General features: G+C 50.3%; 6 protein-coding genes across 6 annotated transcripts; 2 read left to right on the top strand and 4 right to left on the bottom strand.

The window, feature by feature from the left end:
- Window positions 1-193: 193 nt before the first annotated feature.
- On the bottom strand, window positions 194-3,233 carry N7458_009864 (uncharacterized protein; the record flags this gene model as incomplete). The annotated part of the gene is made up of 8 exons (XM_056913246.1): window positions 194-373; window positions 431-745; window positions 867-1,669; window positions 1,725-2,293; window positions 2,361-2,564; window positions 2,616-2,859; window positions 2,919-3,087; window positions 3,171-3,233. 8 exons carry the CDS (start codon window positions 3,231-3,233, stop codon window positions 194-196), a joined length of 2,547 nt encoding a protein of 848 aa, XP_056762095.1.
- Window positions 3,234-3,996: 763 nt separating this feature from the next.
- Window positions 3,997-5,986, bottom strand: N7458_009863 (putative amino acid transporter; the record flags this gene model as incomplete). The annotated part of the gene is made up of 6 exons (XM_056913245.1): window positions 3,997-4,031; window positions 4,100-4,458; window positions 4,516-4,720; window positions 4,773-4,784; window positions 4,839-4,998; window positions 5,051-5,986. The coding sequence occupies 6 exons, from the start codon at window positions 5,984-5,986 to the stop codon at window positions 3,997-3,999; spliced, it is 1,707 nt and encodes a 568-aa protein (XP_056762094.1).
- Window positions 5,987-6,660: 674 nt separating this feature from the next.
- Window positions 6,661-8,348, top strand: N7458_009862 (uncharacterized protein; the record flags this gene model as incomplete). Its single annotated transcript, XM_056913244.1, has 3 exons — window positions 6,661-6,924; window positions 6,988-7,632; window positions 7,683-8,348. The coding sequence occupies 3 exons, from the start codon at window positions 6,661-6,663 to the stop codon at window positions 8,346-8,348; spliced, it is 1,575 nt and encodes a 524-aa protein (XP_056762093.1).
- A 398-nt stretch (window positions 8,349-8,746) lies between these two features.
- On the bottom strand, window positions 8,747-9,772 carry yphA (tyrosine phosphatase family protein; the record flags this gene model as incomplete). The annotated part of the gene is made up of 4 exons (XM_056913243.1): window positions 8,747-8,998; window positions 9,058-9,187; window positions 9,299-9,458; window positions 9,535-9,772. The coding sequence occupies 4 exons, from the start codon at window positions 9,770-9,772 to the stop codon at window positions 8,747-8,749; spliced, it is 780 nt and encodes a 259-aa protein (XP_056762092.1).
- Window positions 9,773-10,511: 739 nt separating this feature from the next.
- Window positions 10,512-11,718, bottom strand: N7458_009860 (3'-5'-exodeoxyribonuclease; the record flags this gene model as incomplete). Its single annotated transcript, XM_056913242.1, has 5 exons — window positions 10,512-10,563; window positions 10,621-10,811; window positions 10,870-11,360; window positions 11,424-11,601; window positions 11,683-11,718. 5 exons carry the CDS (start codon window positions 11,716-11,718, stop codon window positions 10,512-10,514), a joined length of 948 nt encoding a protein of 315 aa, XP_056762091.1.
- A 1,245-nt stretch (window positions 11,719-12,963) lies between these two features.
- N7458_009859 (FMN-dependent alpha-hydroxy acid dehydrogenase) lies at window positions 12,964-14,652 on the top strand (the record flags this gene model as incomplete). Its single annotated transcript, XM_056913241.1, has 4 exons — window positions 12,964-13,096; window positions 13,159-13,664; window positions 13,726-14,395; window positions 14,480-14,652. The coding sequence occupies 4 exons, from the start codon at window positions 12,964-12,966 to the stop codon at window positions 14,650-14,652; spliced, it is 1,482 nt and encodes a 493-aa protein (XP_056762090.1).
- Between the last annotated feature and the right edge of the window lie 2,236 nt (window positions 14,653-16,888).

Raw genomic sequence — 16,888 nt, 5'->3', positions numbered from 1 at the left:
GACAGATTCGATTTGTCTAGACACCACACTCAATATTGATAGAAAGTCACGAAACTAACACTGTGCTGTAACCTTCAGTTCAGCATTCTAAAACAAAATCCTACATCCTCGTCATCATCTGGGATAAGCAAGCAACATTAATCGATTATTAATCAAACAATAAACTCGTACTGATTGCTAATGATTCCTCAGATCATTTGCGCGCTGGAATGTAGGGGCGTGGGCCCACAAATGTGACTTTGGAACCCGTCGGATTCTCCGTGCTGGTAGGCTGTGCGGTAGGCTGTGTGGTGGGCTGCGTGGTGGGCTGCGTGGTGGGTTGACGTGAAGAGAAAAAGCCCGTTCGAGTCCGCTGTTGTGGCTGTGTCTGCGGCTATGAGTTGGTTAGATTTTGTTTCAAACGGGAATACGGGAAAACGGGGTTTGTTACCTTTGATGTAGTCGCTTTTTTCGAAGGCCCTTCATCAGAAAACGCCCACCTGCTCGCCTCCATACCTCCAGACAGAGCCCGAGACTTCATCTCAGTGGGGGCTTGCTGCAGTGACTTGGGTCCTGCTGCTGCCGATGCTCCCTTTGTAGGACCATCTTTCAGAACATTTGAGCTGCTTTGAACCAAAGTAGATCGCTGTAGCTCGGAGACGGCTGGGCTTGATATTTCGCTTTGGACAACCTTATGAGAAGCTGGAGCATTCACAGGGCCCTTGAAGATGCCTAGGATCGTATTCTCTTCAGAGAGGGGACCGGCCTTTATCTCGTCAGTCAGATCATTCAAAGTATATTGTCTTAATTGATAATGGACATGTGTGGAACAATCGTAGGATCAAGAGTATTCGCGAACGCGATGGGGATAAGGGAGGGGCGATTACCTTCATCTTACCGATTTGATGCTGCGCCATATCCACAGGACTTGCAAACATCGAACTCTCCATCGAACCAAGTATTGGTTGTTTGGCGGTGGTCTTGATGGTCGTTCCCTTGGTTGGGGTCAGGTCTTCATCAAAATCAATGAGCGATGGAGGCTCCTTGGGAGTATTCTGAATGGATCGACGTTCAGAAACCTGTAGCGATTCGAATTCCATAGTCGGTACGTCAGAAGAAACATCTTTTCTCTTTGGGGACAGCAGTGACGCATCAATCTGGCGTTGTTTCTTCTCATCAGAAGAGTCAGTGACCGAGGCACTTCGCGGGGGAGTGCGGTAGTTATCAAAGCTACCAATTTCGCTAACCTGAACCGTCTCAGACCCCGGAGATGTGGTCTCAATCTTCGGGAGTGAAATTTCCTGCTTTTCCTTCGGCTCGGAACTTTTCGTGCTTGGAACTGCCTTTGGCAAAGCAGACTCCTGACCCTGGCTAGGGGTAGGAGTGGAAACTGTAGTACTGGGAGTAGACAGGGGCGGCACTTGGTCATGACGTTGTCCGGATGTGGGTGTTGCTGTTGGCGGAGCATGTGCTGTGGTCAGCAAATGCATCGGAGTGCCCTTGAACCAATCATCAACAGCTTGTCTCGAAACGGCTTGAAGCTCAGCCTGAGTAGTGGAGCTTAGCTCTGCATGGGTCTGTTCGAAGTCGGATGCTGGATGCTGAGACTTGGGTTGGCCGCGGTTATCTGCATGGCCCTCGAGATAGCGGTAGACAAGTAGGACACGCGTCATTTCCTTCGTCATGTGTTCTGTTTTTGTTAGTTCAATGAGAAATCAGAAGATCAAGATCAGGGAAATTCGAACCGCGGAACTCAGGGGTCTCGAGCCAAGCCTTGAACGCGCTCGAAACAGCAGACTCGGTACTCAGAGGCATAATATTTCCCCCCTTGGGGAAAGTGATCCCCGTCAGATCTGCAACGCCAGGGCTGTGCAACAACTGTTGGACTTGAGCCTCGCCACGCTCTTCAGCATCTAGGTCAATATCCAAGAGAACTGCAGCTGGAGCCTCGCTCGTTTTCTCCTCCTGTTGCTCATCACTTGAATCTGGCTCATCAATTGGCTTTGGACGAGCCGCCTTCGCACGAGTACTAAAGCCAGCGGTCTTCTCCCTAAACACAGTACGACGAGCCCGGGTTGGAGTTCGTGGAGCTTTCGCGGAACTCGCAGCTGGAGTCGAATACGCAGGAGTGGCAAACTTTGAATCGCCAAGTGAAGACTTCCCGGCAGGCTTTGTAGTCGCAGCAGGCTTCGTAGCTGGGGCAGGCTTTGTAGCTGGGGCACGCTTTTGAGGCAGGGTTCCCAGGACTGAAGATGACCGCCGAATTGAGGCCATGAAGTCGGCCGGGTTGGGCAGCTGTTTGGAATACCTCTCGCTGGATAGGTTATAGGTCAGTCTATAAATGCAATAGAAATTGTTGGTTTCAATCGGGGTTCACTCACTCCAGCTCGTCGCTTCTTGGTTTAAATTCCTGCGGTCTAGCCCTGAAAGAGGCGTGGCCGCCTCTATTACCTTGAGTACGATGTGCAGACCGGCCGCGTGCTGGACGGGAGCTTGGATCATCTGGATTATTGATATCCAGCGCAGGATCTAGTCTGGTTGGCATGTTCGAAGGAAAGTCGTATACCCCAACATGGGTGGAGTTTCTTGTATCTGGTCAGTAATGCTCGGATTCGAAGGAGAGGTTAAGGGCTTACCTAGTGGCTGAAACCTGAGAGCGTGTTCTAGTACCCATTGTGCCACCACCATAGCGGGGGGATGGCCTCTGGTAGGGGTGATTTGTTTGGTGACTGACAGATCTTGCATGCCTGACCACAGGCTGGTGGGGAGCCTGCTTGCTATGCAGTGTTGCAGTGAGTTGAGCACGGTGGGTCTGGCCATGCATGAGATCATCGAGCTGCTCTATCTGGCCTGTGTCCTCTGAAGCTCTTTTTAGAAAGTCTAGAATGTCCCTTCAGTGAATGTTCCGTGGAGAACAAGGAGCTAGATCGTATACATACCGTCCCACGCTTTCAACATGATCTGACTTGCCTCAGCCTGCAACTGCTCGGGAGAACCGACGATGTTGACGGCTCGATTGCGCTCGAGGTCGTCCAACGCGGCACGGACACGCTGTCGGGTGTTACCTTCGGTGGAAATGCGTTCACGACGAGCAGTGCCCAGATCGGCCTATCAAGTCCATCAAGTCAGGCTTTAGGAAGTCCATGACACCCGAGGAAGACTGGTAATATCAGATCTCTGGATGTGCTCACCATTTGCATCGCATTGAGGCGGGCGGTCTCAGCTTCCTCCATTTCCCTAGGATTGAGAGCCATGGTGAAGGCGAGCTTTGCAGAGTGCGGTGATCGAGTAAAGAGAAACAAGGTCTGGGAACAAAGGGAATGACGAGCGGAGCGGGAGAGCTGTGATCAGAGATGATGGGAGATGGATGCCGAGTGATTCGGCTGGAGGATTTGAAAGGCTATGTTCGTAGAAGGTCGAAATAGACGCCACCCACGGAGCAAGTTGAGGCTCCTTAGAGCCTGGACACCACGAATGGCAATCCAGACAGGAGCACGCTGTGAGAGGCCCAGTGAGAAGTACGTGAATCTGTTTTTAGGAGAAATTTGAAGCGATGATGATGGACAAAGATGGAAGAGGGAAATGGCGAGGAAGTCGAGAAGGAGAAGGTGGGAAGATGAAGAAAATAAACAAAAACAAGCCGCGTTTGGGGCCACCAAAACTGCAGGAGGGACGACAAGCCTGCGAGGAAGGCTCCAGCCCTTTGAAAACGATTGCTGGGCAATGAAGGGTTCGTATTTAATTTGGGCTTCCTGACACAAGATGCGTAAACGTCTCGTATTGTCGTAAAATGCCGGGAGGATAGAAACCATTTTGAACCCTAAGAGAGTTTATTATCCAGCGTTAGACAGTGCGATAGCGACAGCGATGTTTGGCAAGTAAAGACCCTCAATGAAGTGTTATCTGGTAATATAGGCTCTCTTTGTACCATGGCAATGTATGTACAAGGTGATGCAACCAGCGGGAAAGGAGCTAAATTCTATAAGTAAAGATAAGAGGATTTCGGGAAAGCTAGCACTAAGAAGCACTGCACGAACGACCTTCGCCATCATCTGGAGGACAAAGTTAGTTTACGCTGGTGATCACGCAAAAACTTCAACACAAGACGCAGGGAACCTACTTCGAATGATCTTTGCAACCGCCTGGACGACACTGACGCCCATGACTACGAGCCCAAACCCAACACACGCATAAGCTGGTATCTTTTCCCGCCGCGAAGCGGTGCTAAGTTTGATGTAGCAGAGAGGAGGAAAGATGTATGCAAGTGCCGCCGCACTGGTTGCTCCAATCAGCTCAAAAACACTGCCGAGATCACACGTAATCAATGACAACCCCATTGATGTAAGGACCAGAGCTGTGGTAAAGATCAGGTGCCGATGGGGGTTGTAAGGTTCGTCTGGGAAGTAATAAGTTGTCATCACAGAGCGACAGACAAAGGCCTCCAAGGGAAGGGTAGTCAGCATGTTCAAGCCAAAGCAACTGGCCAATGTCAGCCTTCGAAATCTTGGTTGAGTAGAGGAGGGTAGGGTTGCTTACAATCGGGCAATATTGACCAAAATATTATCCGACGGGAAATTGTTGAGCACGTTCCCTTGTGTCTTTGAGCCAAAAGAGAGGAATCCCGCGATGCCCATGGCTAGACACATGACTAGAGATACTCCTGTTGAGTAATGGGTCACTGCTGCAAAGCGGTCGAGTGTTGGTTTCTTCAATGACCCATAGATCAAAAGGCTGTTATGATCTGGCCATAGGGTTAGTGCTTGATATATGTTGAAGAAAATCGGGCAACGTACGGCAGACGAATGCTGTAGATAGTTCAGTATTAGCATAATACAAGTGCTTGAGATCAAATAGCATACCAAAAGATATCACGCCCACAGCTTGGAAGAACCCCGAATTGATGATAAGGTGGCTTTTAATTTCCCCACGCGAGTCTGCTGGGACACGGAAGCCCTGTGTGATGACCGTGACCACGATGACTATCATGCTGACCAAGGCCAATGCAGATGCTTTCGCCAACTATGAACATGTCAGCCCCGGAAATTTGTACAAGAAGAGGAAACAATCTGACCTTAGCGATATCCCTGTATAGTGAGAGAGGGTAGGAGACACCAAGAACGAAGAGCACAATGACAGCCCGGCGATCAGTAAGCAGCCATAGAAAGGACATTTCCCGAAGGGACGGGAACAGGGCGCCCAGGACATGTGGAATCGTATCGCCGACAATGATGCAAAATGCAACCATACCGCCAAACGCGAATGCCCATTGAGCGATGGAGATTGCTATCAAGCCGCTTCTTCCAAAGCAATATTGCATAGTAGCTTGAAAGGAGTCCGCGCCACTCATTTTGGAGTTGACGACGATCAGACGAATCGTCCAGTCCACCGTCAAAGTCAATGCTGTCAATAGCAATATACCCATAGTCATGCCCGCTTGGCGAAGTGCGTAGGGCTGTCCAATGATCCCTGCCCCGATAATGCTGTTTGCCATATTCATAAACGCCATCCTCATGCCACTCCTCGGCCGCGCGCTCTCCAGGTGTTCCTCAGGGAAGAAGTCATCCGAAGTTGCTAGTGTCACACTCGGAGCCTCAATGTTGGTGAGAAGGGGAACTGTCTGCCCTGTGTTTCGTACCCCCGATCTGCCCTGCTCGCCAAGCTCGTAGTCTTCGTCATCCAGCCATGGCGCATCGCTGTCGGGGCTACGGGCATGCCCATTGGAGTAGCGATCGTCTTCCTCCTCATCCTCCTCTAGGTCAAAATGGACTCGGTTCGTTGTGCGGGGTGTTCGGCGCTGACCATCTGGAGTTGGGTATAATATGGAGGATTGGCGCTGCGCATCTGCGTGGGTGCTGCTTGCGGGCGCTGGGGACGAACCGGGGGAGGCGGAATGGACTATGAGATCGTCCTCTTCTTCTGTGGGGGACGATAGTAGAGACTGAGATTCATACTCATGCTGGACCCTCTGGCCAGTCAGGCGGTCATTTTCTCCTTCATCTCCAGGCATCGTTGACCTTGAAGATCAAGATGAATGAATCGGAATGCTCTTGAGGCCAGCATACGGGGGTGCACGTGATGCTTATCGATAAGAGCTCTTTGTTGATCGCCGCTCCACGCGACGATTTCCAACGGCTCGTGCTGTGGAGGCGAATTACGCTGCATGATATCATCAAGTAGAGTTTCGAGAGCAGGGAATAGTGCAGAGTTCCTTTGAGGAGATACATTGGCGGTTCGAACTACCCTTGGAGATGTTTTATGGCAACGATGGGCCAGGCAATGAAAAAGCCCTTGCGCTAGATAAATCTGGCGCCAAGACAAGGTGGATTCATAATTCCATGAGTTTAAGCGTTTAGACTGTTGCATATTTCGATCTGAATATAGTGATAGAAGCGATCTACCTCCTTGATTTGCATCAATAGATGCTACAAGTTTCCGAGAATGCTTTAGAAATGTATGACATGCATGCTGTAATTCACTGCATCACGTGCCAACCGCATCATGTGCTCTATTGGTGCCCCAGGCCGTACCAGAACGTGAGCACAATTCCTCAATTCTGCATATTCTCTGAGCCCTCAGTCTGGCCATCGATCCTTCTTGTGTCTCCAATTGAGTGACCAGCTCCTTGAAGTCTGTGGAGGTCGCTAGATCCGATGTGAACCCTTCGTCAATATGACCCGGCCAATGGACTTAGGGCACGGCCTGTTCCAAGCCACAAATTCATCTTTACAGCTTCGATTCAGCGCAACGGCAAGTTTCACCCAAGCCACAACTGGATCAATTTCAAGTTCAACCAGAATTCTCCGCCACTGGAAGGATCTCCAGTCATTGTGGATCACAGAGGCCCCGGAACTTGAGCTGCGCCTTGTGTTCAGTGTTGATCCTGCATACGAAGCCGCTGGGCCCGCATTCGCTACAAGTCTGGAAGAAGAACTCTGCAAGTCAAAGGTATAGTCAGGCTCTCATACTTTATCTAGACTGATGTCTTTGGCTTACACCAATTGGCTGTAGGTTTGGGCTGATCTGGGATTTGACATCATTCTCAAAAGTCGCCCTAAACCTGAGGAGTCTATTGCTTCTGAATCCCATCGCCTTGCATTTGGTCTTTGCCGGAGACACCGACCACCTGCCTCTGCCAGTACCAAAAGGCTTCCTGAGACCCTGAAAAATCTTCCAGAAGCCCATGCCCCTTCTGATGTCCCAACAGCGCGCCTGGCATCTCTCGACATATATCTGCAATATTCAAGCCGTAACTCCGTGCAACAACTGGAGGCACAGATCGTGGAGACATTGAATCGCAAAAATGGAAAATTGACCGATCTTCAACATGCACCTTGCTCGATGCAATATACTCACTCGATCGGAAAAATTGCAGTAGCGACATTTGCTCTGTCCACCATGGATGACTTGCTCATCCCGTTTGACCAGCCCGTTGACACGAATGAGAGCAGTGATCTTGTTACTGCAAGACAGACAAGCGAAAGAAATACCGTTGAACAGCTTTCAATACTGTTTCTGGGTCTATTGGACTTCGGTTTACAGAAATTGATCCTTCCCGGCGTTATCAGAAACCATCACATCAAGGTGGTTGGCAGAAACAAACTCCAAAATTTGTCTCTGCTTGCACCCGCAGTTTTCCATCCAGAATATCAAGAAGTGAGTGTCAGTAAAAATGGATAGAAGAGTGGATGCTAATGTGTTCCTAGGCAATGAAACAAAGGGCTGCATCGCTTTCGACAATCAGCAGGTCACTCATATCGATGCTGGAAAACAGCAACAATCCTGTCATTCAGAGCAAGCTGTCTCATATACTAGAGGAGGCAAACAACCCGCGGAAGCCCCTAATACCTGAAACCGTGGATGGAAATACGCATGAAAATTTGCCCACAATGGGCCTGAAGTCGAGAATAGAGTCATCACTGTGGGGGTTTGCCCAGTATGGACTCTCCAAAACCAAGGCCTGCAAAAGATTCACATCATTCTTTGACCTGAACGGCCTGCCAAGAAAGCCGTTCGCCCAGTCAGATGACGAGATTATGCTGCCGGAATCTCCCGAGCAAGAAATTGATCCCGACGGTGAGATCCTACAGCTCGACAGTGATCCCAGCCTGCCTCCAAACTTGATCCATGCACAAGTATTGGATGAGCTTCTCTCCGATGGCAGCAGCATGCTCACCTTTGGAGACTCTCATGAATTTACCCAAACAACTGAAATAACCCAAACGACTCAGACATCCATTGAAAATTTGTCCCAGGTGTCCGAGTACACGCCTTTTACCTGGGACGATGATGATATTCTCATGTCAGATAGAACTTTTATGGATGAAGGGTTTGCTACGGACGAAAACTTTGAGGACATGGACTTGGGTTAGACTTTGTGCACTATTTTAGCTTGCGAAGATAATGCTGTACCAATACCCAGGCTACTCGCTAATAAATTATGCCTACAAGAATCAATTTACAGTTTATCATATTCCAATACTAAAGCTGCTTGACACTGTAACCATGCATTGAATGCTAACGGAACAGGAGAGTCAATCTAAAAGTACAACCTTCCACCGTATGCCGAACATGCGAGTCGTCGATAATAACAAGAGGATATCAACACACATGACAAGAAAGAAAATGCTGCAGGAAAAGCATCGCTTAAACTCCTGAAAGCCAACCCAGGTGTCAATGCTCTGAAAGCCAACCTAGGAACCCCCAAACTTCGTAGAGGCCATGGTAAACATGCGGCTCTCAAATAGACTCTTGAAAAGAAGATCCATGATCATTCGCGAGACAGAGCGGGGTGCTCGTCGGCGGTATTGCTTGTCACAGGGTATGGGACGGCGACCCACGAAGCAACGCCCAAACGCTTAGCGGTTGCGAGGATGTCTCGTGGGGGAGTGTAGGTTTGAATGAATTCTTCGTCTAGGGCTCGAGCCTTTTTCCCGGCCAAGCTGCGGTATTCGTTGACGATAGACTGGTGGTCCCACGCTTGAACTTTTCGGAAACAAGCGATCATGGTACCCGTACGGTGCTAGTGAGCAATGTTAGATATGGAACTGACAGAACAGACGATCTGAAATGGAAACCTACCTTACCCTGGTTACAATGAACGATGACTGGGTGATTCTTTTTCTCCATCAAAACGTTCATCACCACATTGACAGTCTGATCAGAGGTTTTGGTAGACCCTTCCTTGTTGGGCACCACGGGAATGTGAAGGCTGCGAACACCACAGGAAGAACTGTTTCATAGGCGGGGGGTAATCTTCGTCAACAAATCGACTGAGAGACTGTAAGTGAGAGATCATTAAACTTGACCCGAATAGACTTACACAATGGTCTTAATACCAATGACTTTGAAGACGCTCAAGTGCATGACGTCTGGATAACTAGAGCGGTAGATGCCAGCTACCACTTGCGCGAATTGATCTGGGATTGCAAGCCGCTGCAGAGGGAGTCTACCTTCTCGCTCGTCCTCTGCTCCCATATGCTCTGATACATGGTCAGTCACCATGGTAGGATGTGTGATGGAGGCTTTGGACTGGGTTGGAAGGTCAACATCACTTACCAAGGGAACGTTCCTCGACCATGAGCAGGGTTTCGGGCATCTTGTCCTGTGCCATGTTGGTCACACGCTGGGCCTGATGATTTTCCTTTGGCCCTTCCATGATCGTGGCTTCGTAAAGGCGGCCAAGTGGAGCCAGGAACCCGCAGGCACCAGAGGTAGACACCTGTGCTTCGGAGATCAGCAGCGATGACAGGGCTTCAGGCTCCTGGATGGGATAGGTCGTAGATGGTAGGGTCATGCAAGGTAATCGGCAGTAGATGCACGAGGCTTAATTGAATGCTGAGAAGATGGATGGGAAGGTAGGGTTGGAAGGTGAATGTGGTAAAGGTAAGAGATGTGGAAGGTGAATGAGGTGTAGACAGACCCTCGAGAAAGTAAACACAATAAAGACACGGAAACCCAGGTGATAGAACATCGTGACCGTGACGTGCCCCAAGACGCGTCGACGACGACAAAGACCAACAAGTAAATAGTAATACTGATATAGAAAGTAGAATAAAAAAATGTAAATATGTATAGCTCCGTACAGCTTCAAGCACAGCTCGATGAATGAAGCCATATCGATGTGCTTGATTAGGGCTTCCGGATAATATATACACCCCCGTACCTGGTCTCTCCCTCACCAGTTGGCTCTGCTCAACGCGCTCACGACGACAATATGTCGGAACCGAGGCCTTAATTATAGAAAGACATCCTAATCTTATATGCGATATTGCATTGACCAAGGGTCAAGAAGTGCCTTATCGAGAGGTCTCTGGATTGACGATGACGAATGAGGAGCTGATTTACCTATCAGAAAGCGATGAACCTCCGATCAGCTGGCCGTTGAAATAGATGGCTATCTCATTGAAGAAAGAGCTGAAGTAGAAGGATAGAAGTCCCGGATTCTGGTCAAAACTTGGTGCGCGTCTCTCCAAGGCCGGCAGTGTCCGTTCATGTCGATGTGCACAGCCAGACACTGGAACGCAATTTCGAGGCTACTGGCATTTCTCTCCGAGTCCGAACATCCTGATAGAATTGTTCCAAGCCCTGGAAAAACAGTTAGCTTACACTCACCACGCAGAAATTCTCGACGAAGAATCTTACGCTTCACACACTTCCTCCACGGAGATTTCCTTGACTGACGCGATGACGTGCGCCACGCGGGCAATAGCCACGGGCTCATTACGTCCCTTGACCATGAAGCCCTTCTGCCACTTCTCCTTCTTCACAGATTTGGGAAGATCCGGAGCACCACCCAAGTGCTTGGCCGATGCATGCGAGGGGCGGATCTCACACTGGAAACTGCTATTAGTGGAGATCCCATCGACTGAACAAGATGATCGAGGTACGTACCCAAGGTCCATCGGTCTCGATCTGTAACCTTTCTAATGGAATAGCCTTCACAACTTCTAGGTTCTCTTCCGTCTTCATGCTGCAGCCGTTGATGCCGATGTCCAGACCGAGCGCCACGAGCCGCTGCATCTCCTCCATTGTTCCAGTGAAACTGTGCACCAGACCGCGCTTTGGAAGTCTATCGAGTCTTGATGACAGCAACCTCTCAAAGTCTTCGCTAGCAGCTCGGGAGTGGAGGAACAATGGCAGTCCAATCTCGATGGCGAGGTCTAATTGGGCCTCGAAGTACTTGAGCTGAGGTTCCTTCTGGCTGAGGAACAATCGGTCATAGTCGAGGCCAATCTCACCAAAGGCGACAGTGAAACCTGCTTCCTTGGACTCGAGTGCTAGTTTGCGGAGATCATCGATCATCTTTGATGGGCCACCTGGGTACTTGTCGAAGTGCTTTGCCTGGCAAGGGTGTACACCAACGGTTGCATAGCAAAAGCCAGCTATGAACATTCAGGTTAGCCGCCAGAAACTCTTTCACATGATTCCAGACACAAGCTACTTACGGTAGTCCCTGGCTATTTGCACTGCTGCTTCAGATTCGATCAGATCTGAGCCGGTCACCATGAACTTGGCACAGCCGACATCCTTTGCACGCTGAATGACATCATCCAAATCATCATCATGGGCTTGCTTGCCATGATAATGACCACGGAACACGGGGTCGCTCAGGTTGATACCGATCTGGACAAGGGTATAGATTAGCTTTGGACGGCTCAACGGCTATGCGCCAAGACTTTTGGAAAACGGAGGATATCAACCCACATCAACATATCGGAGAGGCTTGCTTGACTCCTCCATTTTGGCGGTAAGTTGCTTTGCAGATGTGGAAAATGTAGAATATTGGGGGCTAATCTTGGCAAAGTTTGAATATTGATGAGAAATGTGATTGTTCACTCGAGAGTATCCTGTCTGGTGGTCAGCCTTATATGCTTCGGGTTTCGACAGTGATACGATGTGTTGGCTACACCAATGCGGACACCGATTCAATGACTCAAGAGGCTCTGTGTACCTGTGCTGACTCTTTGCGAGGCGTATAGACAACTGCCTGGAAACTTGCCCTCAAACGAGGTTGTGTTGAACGCCTCAGCTGTGATCGCTGATTTACTGAGACTGCCGAGAGAATTGAAAACCCTGGCGCCAGTATACACAATGCGCATGAGAAGACGATGATCCTGATATGAATTTCGTGCCGATTGTCGAATATTCGCTACCAGGGTCGAGCGCTGTTCATTGCACCGACCGATTTGTGTTGACTCACGAAACTGAAGTCCCAGCCACAGCTAGGGCTTAGCTCCCGGTGGCTCGGTGGCGCAGCAATGAGCCCTGAGGTTACATAAGCCTGAGAGTCAAGGCTACGACCCGCGGAGAGAAATCCGGATTGGTGTCGGGGGTCTGCCGATGCTGATCGCTGCAGGGTTCCAAGGCGACAATTGCGCCTCTCGTACTGTGACAGATTTGTAGAGGTTCAAGGCCTGCGGGGAAAGTGGATGCCGATGTTCGAAGGCAAGAGCACAGGCATCGAATCTCACAGGACGCGTCGGGAGCCATTACCCCGAGATGTTTATAGGCCAACGACTTTTGTTCTGGATACTCCAGAGCAAAAATAAATGAAAAAGCACCAAGAAGGCGCTGACAGCTCTTTATAAGCTCATTAGCCATTGTGTCTCTGCAAACTATACAAAAATCTTCACTTGGGCAAACATCTGGGACTTTCCAATTGCGCCAATTCTGGGGTAAGCCCGGGGACATTGCCGGGGTGGAGACTTGCTGCATGGTACACGGAGAATCACCGCGATAAGAACACTGGGCTCCGCACAGAGAGGCCCCAAGACCCTTGTTGAGTATTTAGCCTTCTCTGTCTGGCTGATTTTTTTTCTTTTGCACGTTTAGACCCTACCCCAACCCGCAGCCCGTGTCGCCGTCGCCTATTCTATTGCTGTGTCGTTCACTGGGTGATCAGCCTCCAATTCAACCAGACGTATTCTATCGCGCAATCTGCAATTCGATAGATCTGGGCAGGTGGATCTCAAGTTCTAGATCAGAATGGCGGATCAAAAACTTCTATCTACACGGCAGATCTCAGAGCATAAGACACCCGAGGACTGCTGGATCGTGGTGGACAACCAAGTGTGGGATGTCACCGACTTTCTCGACGAGCATCCGGGCGGATCAGCTAGTATGGATTCGTGCACTATGCCATTTTGCATTGAATACAGCATACTGACGACTCTACCACAGTTATCCTAAAATACGCTGGCCGTGACGCAACAAAGGCCTACTCAGAAGTCCATGCTCCCAGCGTCCTCAAAACCAACCTGCAACCCGATAAGTTCAAAGGTGTGCTCGACGAGTCTACCATCGACGACGCATGGCTCAAGCCACCACCAGGCGAGAATCACAAGCTCCTCCTGGATAATCAAAAGCCACCTCTGGAAACGTTGATCAACGCACATGACTTTGAGGTGGTGGCATCCAAGACGGCAAGCAACAAGACATGGGCATTCTATTCTAGTGCGGCGACAGACTTGATCACCCGGGATGCGAACAAGTCCTGCTTTGATCGGATATGGTTCCGGCCACGAGTATTGAGAAATGTGCGGTCTGTGGATACCCGGACGAAGATTCTCGGTGGTGACTTTAAACTACCGCTGTTCGTGAGCCCGGCGGCGATGGCGAAACTGATTCACTCGGAGGGAGAGTGTGCGATTGCACGGGCATGCGAGAGTAAAGGGATCATGCAGGGTGTGAGTTGTCGAATTACACTATACAATCCTGAAAAGCTGGTCATGCTGATTGCTTCCACAGATCTCTAATAACTCCTCCTACACCATGGACGAACTACGCACAGCAGCACCATCAGCCAGCTTCTTCTTCCAACTATACGTCAACCGCGACCGCGAAAAGTCCGCCGCCCTACTCCACCAATGCTCCAAGAACCCCAATATCAAAGCCATCTTCGTGACCGTGGACGCTGCCTGGCCGGGCAAGCGCGAAGCCGATGAGCGGGTCAAAGCCGACGAAGGCTTATCAGTACCCATGTCGCCATCCAAGGCGCAGAACGATAAGAAAGGTGGCGGCCTGGGCCGTGTCATGGCTGGTTTCATTGATCCTGGCCTGACGTGGGAGGATCTGCGATGGGTTAGACAGCACACGCATAAGCCGGTGTGTCTGAAGGGAGTGATGTCCGCGGATGACGCGCTACTAGCCCTGAAAGCTGGCATGGACGGTATTCTACTGAGCAATCATGGCGGACGGAACTTGGATACCAGCCCGCCGTCGATTATCACGTTGCTTGAGATTCAGAAGCGGTGTCCCGAGGTTTTGGAGAAGATGGAAGTTTACGTGGATAGTGGCATTCGGCGCGGGACAGATATCCTCAAAGCTATCTGTTTGGGTGCAACCGCCGTGGGTATGGGGCGGAGTATGCTGTTCGCAACTAACTATGGACAGGAGGGCGTGGAGCATCTAGTTGACAGTATGTTATGACCCTGCTTGTCTTTCTTGTCGAGTTGGAGTTGTGGGATAATGCGTTGCAAGACTAACACTTTATTCTCCACAGTTATGCAAGATGAGTTGGAGACGGCCATGCGCAACGTCGGGATCACCTCGTTGGACGAGGCCAGTCCCGACCTGGTACACACGGGCGATGTCGACCACTTGGTCCCGGCATCCCGAGCACACCCCTACGCCCGGGTTATTGCCAAGGGCCGACGACGGGGTTCTAAGCTTTAGGTGTACACCGGCAATGCATTGCATGTCACGGACGAGGAAGGAATTGTGTGATAGTTTCAGCCAATACCTAGATCTACTTTTCTCCGGAGTATACCACAACGGGATAAAATGGGAACCTTACTACTGGCTGTACTTTAGGATATAGATCCCCGACCGTATGATTGAGATAAAGAGCTCTTATCGCTCTATCTCAGGGCCATGGCCATCCACCTTCCCATATATTTTCTCCGGTCGCATAGAGTTGTATCTCAGAATAGTGCTAGGGGTATTGCACAACAGGGAGAAAGAATTCCACCTCGACGCCCCCGGAATCCCCGCCAAGAGAGACTGTGATACATGCCCAGCCTGGCCCTTACAGGTGTGTACCCCTGGATGTAACGGACAAGGAGACTTAATATACTCCGGAATTAATGCAGAATGAAGTGCGCCACTGGCCGTGAGGGGTCTGGTGATCACCGATTTGAGCTGGCATGAGGGCAATTCGATTTGGAGGGCGGGGGGGTAACAGGGGGGTTTCCGGGGCTTCCGCCAGCGGTGTGGCCTTTAAATGCCCGTGGGAAAGAGTGGGAGAGGAGGGAATGATCCAGGTAGTAAGTAATGGGAATGGGAAGTAATTGGGGGAGTAAGTACTTTCCCAGGTACCTGTTGTAAGTTGTAGAGTATGTACTTTCGGGGCTTAGTTGGATACCGACACACCGACCTGGGATGTTGGGAAATACTGACCAGCATTTGGCAACCCGCAGACAGGTCATAATCTGATTTGATGAACCATGACGGGGTGATAGGTTGAAATATGTACCTCATTCTACATTGCAGGGCATAGATCAGACCACCAATGTACAGTAACTAATAACAATAATACTAATGAACTGATGATAATTCTCGGTATCGACCAAGACTTGGACTCAGATTCGCCCGTCCTCACCGCTCTCTAGGGAGGTCATGGGACCTTTTGTATAGTGAAAACCGTTGAGTCGATCGTGGCTTATTTCAGTCCGGATCTGATTTGTCCGTTTTGATGATCTCCTCGAATCAGATGTTGCAGGCAGAGGAGAACACGACGTCAATTCCATCAACACTGAATGGTCAATGGCTCTGCTGACGCGGAAGACCTTGCAGGCTGGACGGTGAGGACCAGCGGGGAACGGGGGACCTTCCAGAGGCTAGAGCAGAGCATATTATTGCTCCAGTTATCGCCAGGGCTACAGCAGATGACGGTCGGGAATCGTGGCTTATCCCCGGAATTTGGGATTATCCTAGCCTAAGGGGACTACTACCACACTAGCAGGAAAATAATAATGATCGAGATGGACCACTATCATACACTGACGATCGGGATTGACCTCGTAGTGCCAAATCCAATCGTCACATCGTGGACGGGGAGGAGGATCAGCTCTCCGGCGGGTGCTGAAGCCTGCGGACCTTGGGGGGGCTGGACTTGGCCGGACTCTCCTAGGGAAAGGCTGTCCTCCGCCTCAGGCAGAAGGGAAAAGAGCGCCTTTTCCGTTAAAGACTCGAGGCTGCACGGTAGAGGGAGGACCGGGGACAGTATTTTGGGGTGTACTGTACTGGTGTACTGGTGGGTACAGGGTAGAGTTGGTCCTGTATAACTCCGTACATTCTCCTGGTACTCCGTACTTAGTAGTATGTTGCTGTAATACTATGGGAGTCCTGCTTCTACAGCAGTTCCAGGTCCTCAGGATCTCGAGACTGCTCCGTACATCCCCGTCCAGGCGGGTCGGCAGGGTCACGGGGACAGATCGTCGGTACATTTGAGTACAGTCGACTCCGTCGGTACTTCGATGAAACATGGACTTTCGTAATCAGTACGCCATGGACAACGTATTATTCCAAGAGGGTACTATCCCCCCGTCATTGATTTATTTCTCTTTTTTTCGTGTAGACAGTATAACGATCACCAATTTACAAATTCGGCTCAGGATCTCTGGTCCAAGTGGACTCCCTACCCCTGGCAGAGTAGAGCACGTCAACACTCTATTTTGGAACGTGGATCCCACTATCGATAACGATCCCGCCAAGGTGGATTCCCAAAGCTCTCCCCAACCATTTGGGCGGTCTCCGCACTACACCAGTAGGAAGTACACCAAGTACCTCAGTCCGGCGTACAGTCCAGAGTAGTGAGCTCACGTTGGCACTCCTCACAGGGAACAGGACTCGCTCGACCGGGTACAAGTATAAAGCTTATCCTGTTGACTCACTACCCCTTCCGGCCATT

The sequence above is a fragment of the Penicillium daleae genome (assembly GCF_028827525.1).
Source record: "Penicillium daleae strain IBT 16125 chromosome Unknown utg000008l_segment0_segment0, whole genome shotgun sequence".
In the NCBI taxonomy this organism is placed as follows: domain Eukaryota; kingdom Fungi; phylum Ascomycota; class Eurotiomycetes; order Eurotiales; family Aspergillaceae; genus Penicillium; species Penicillium daleae.
The sequence above is the reverse complement of the archived record's forward strand: the minus strand, read 5'-3'. Positions and strand labels throughout refer to the sequence as shown.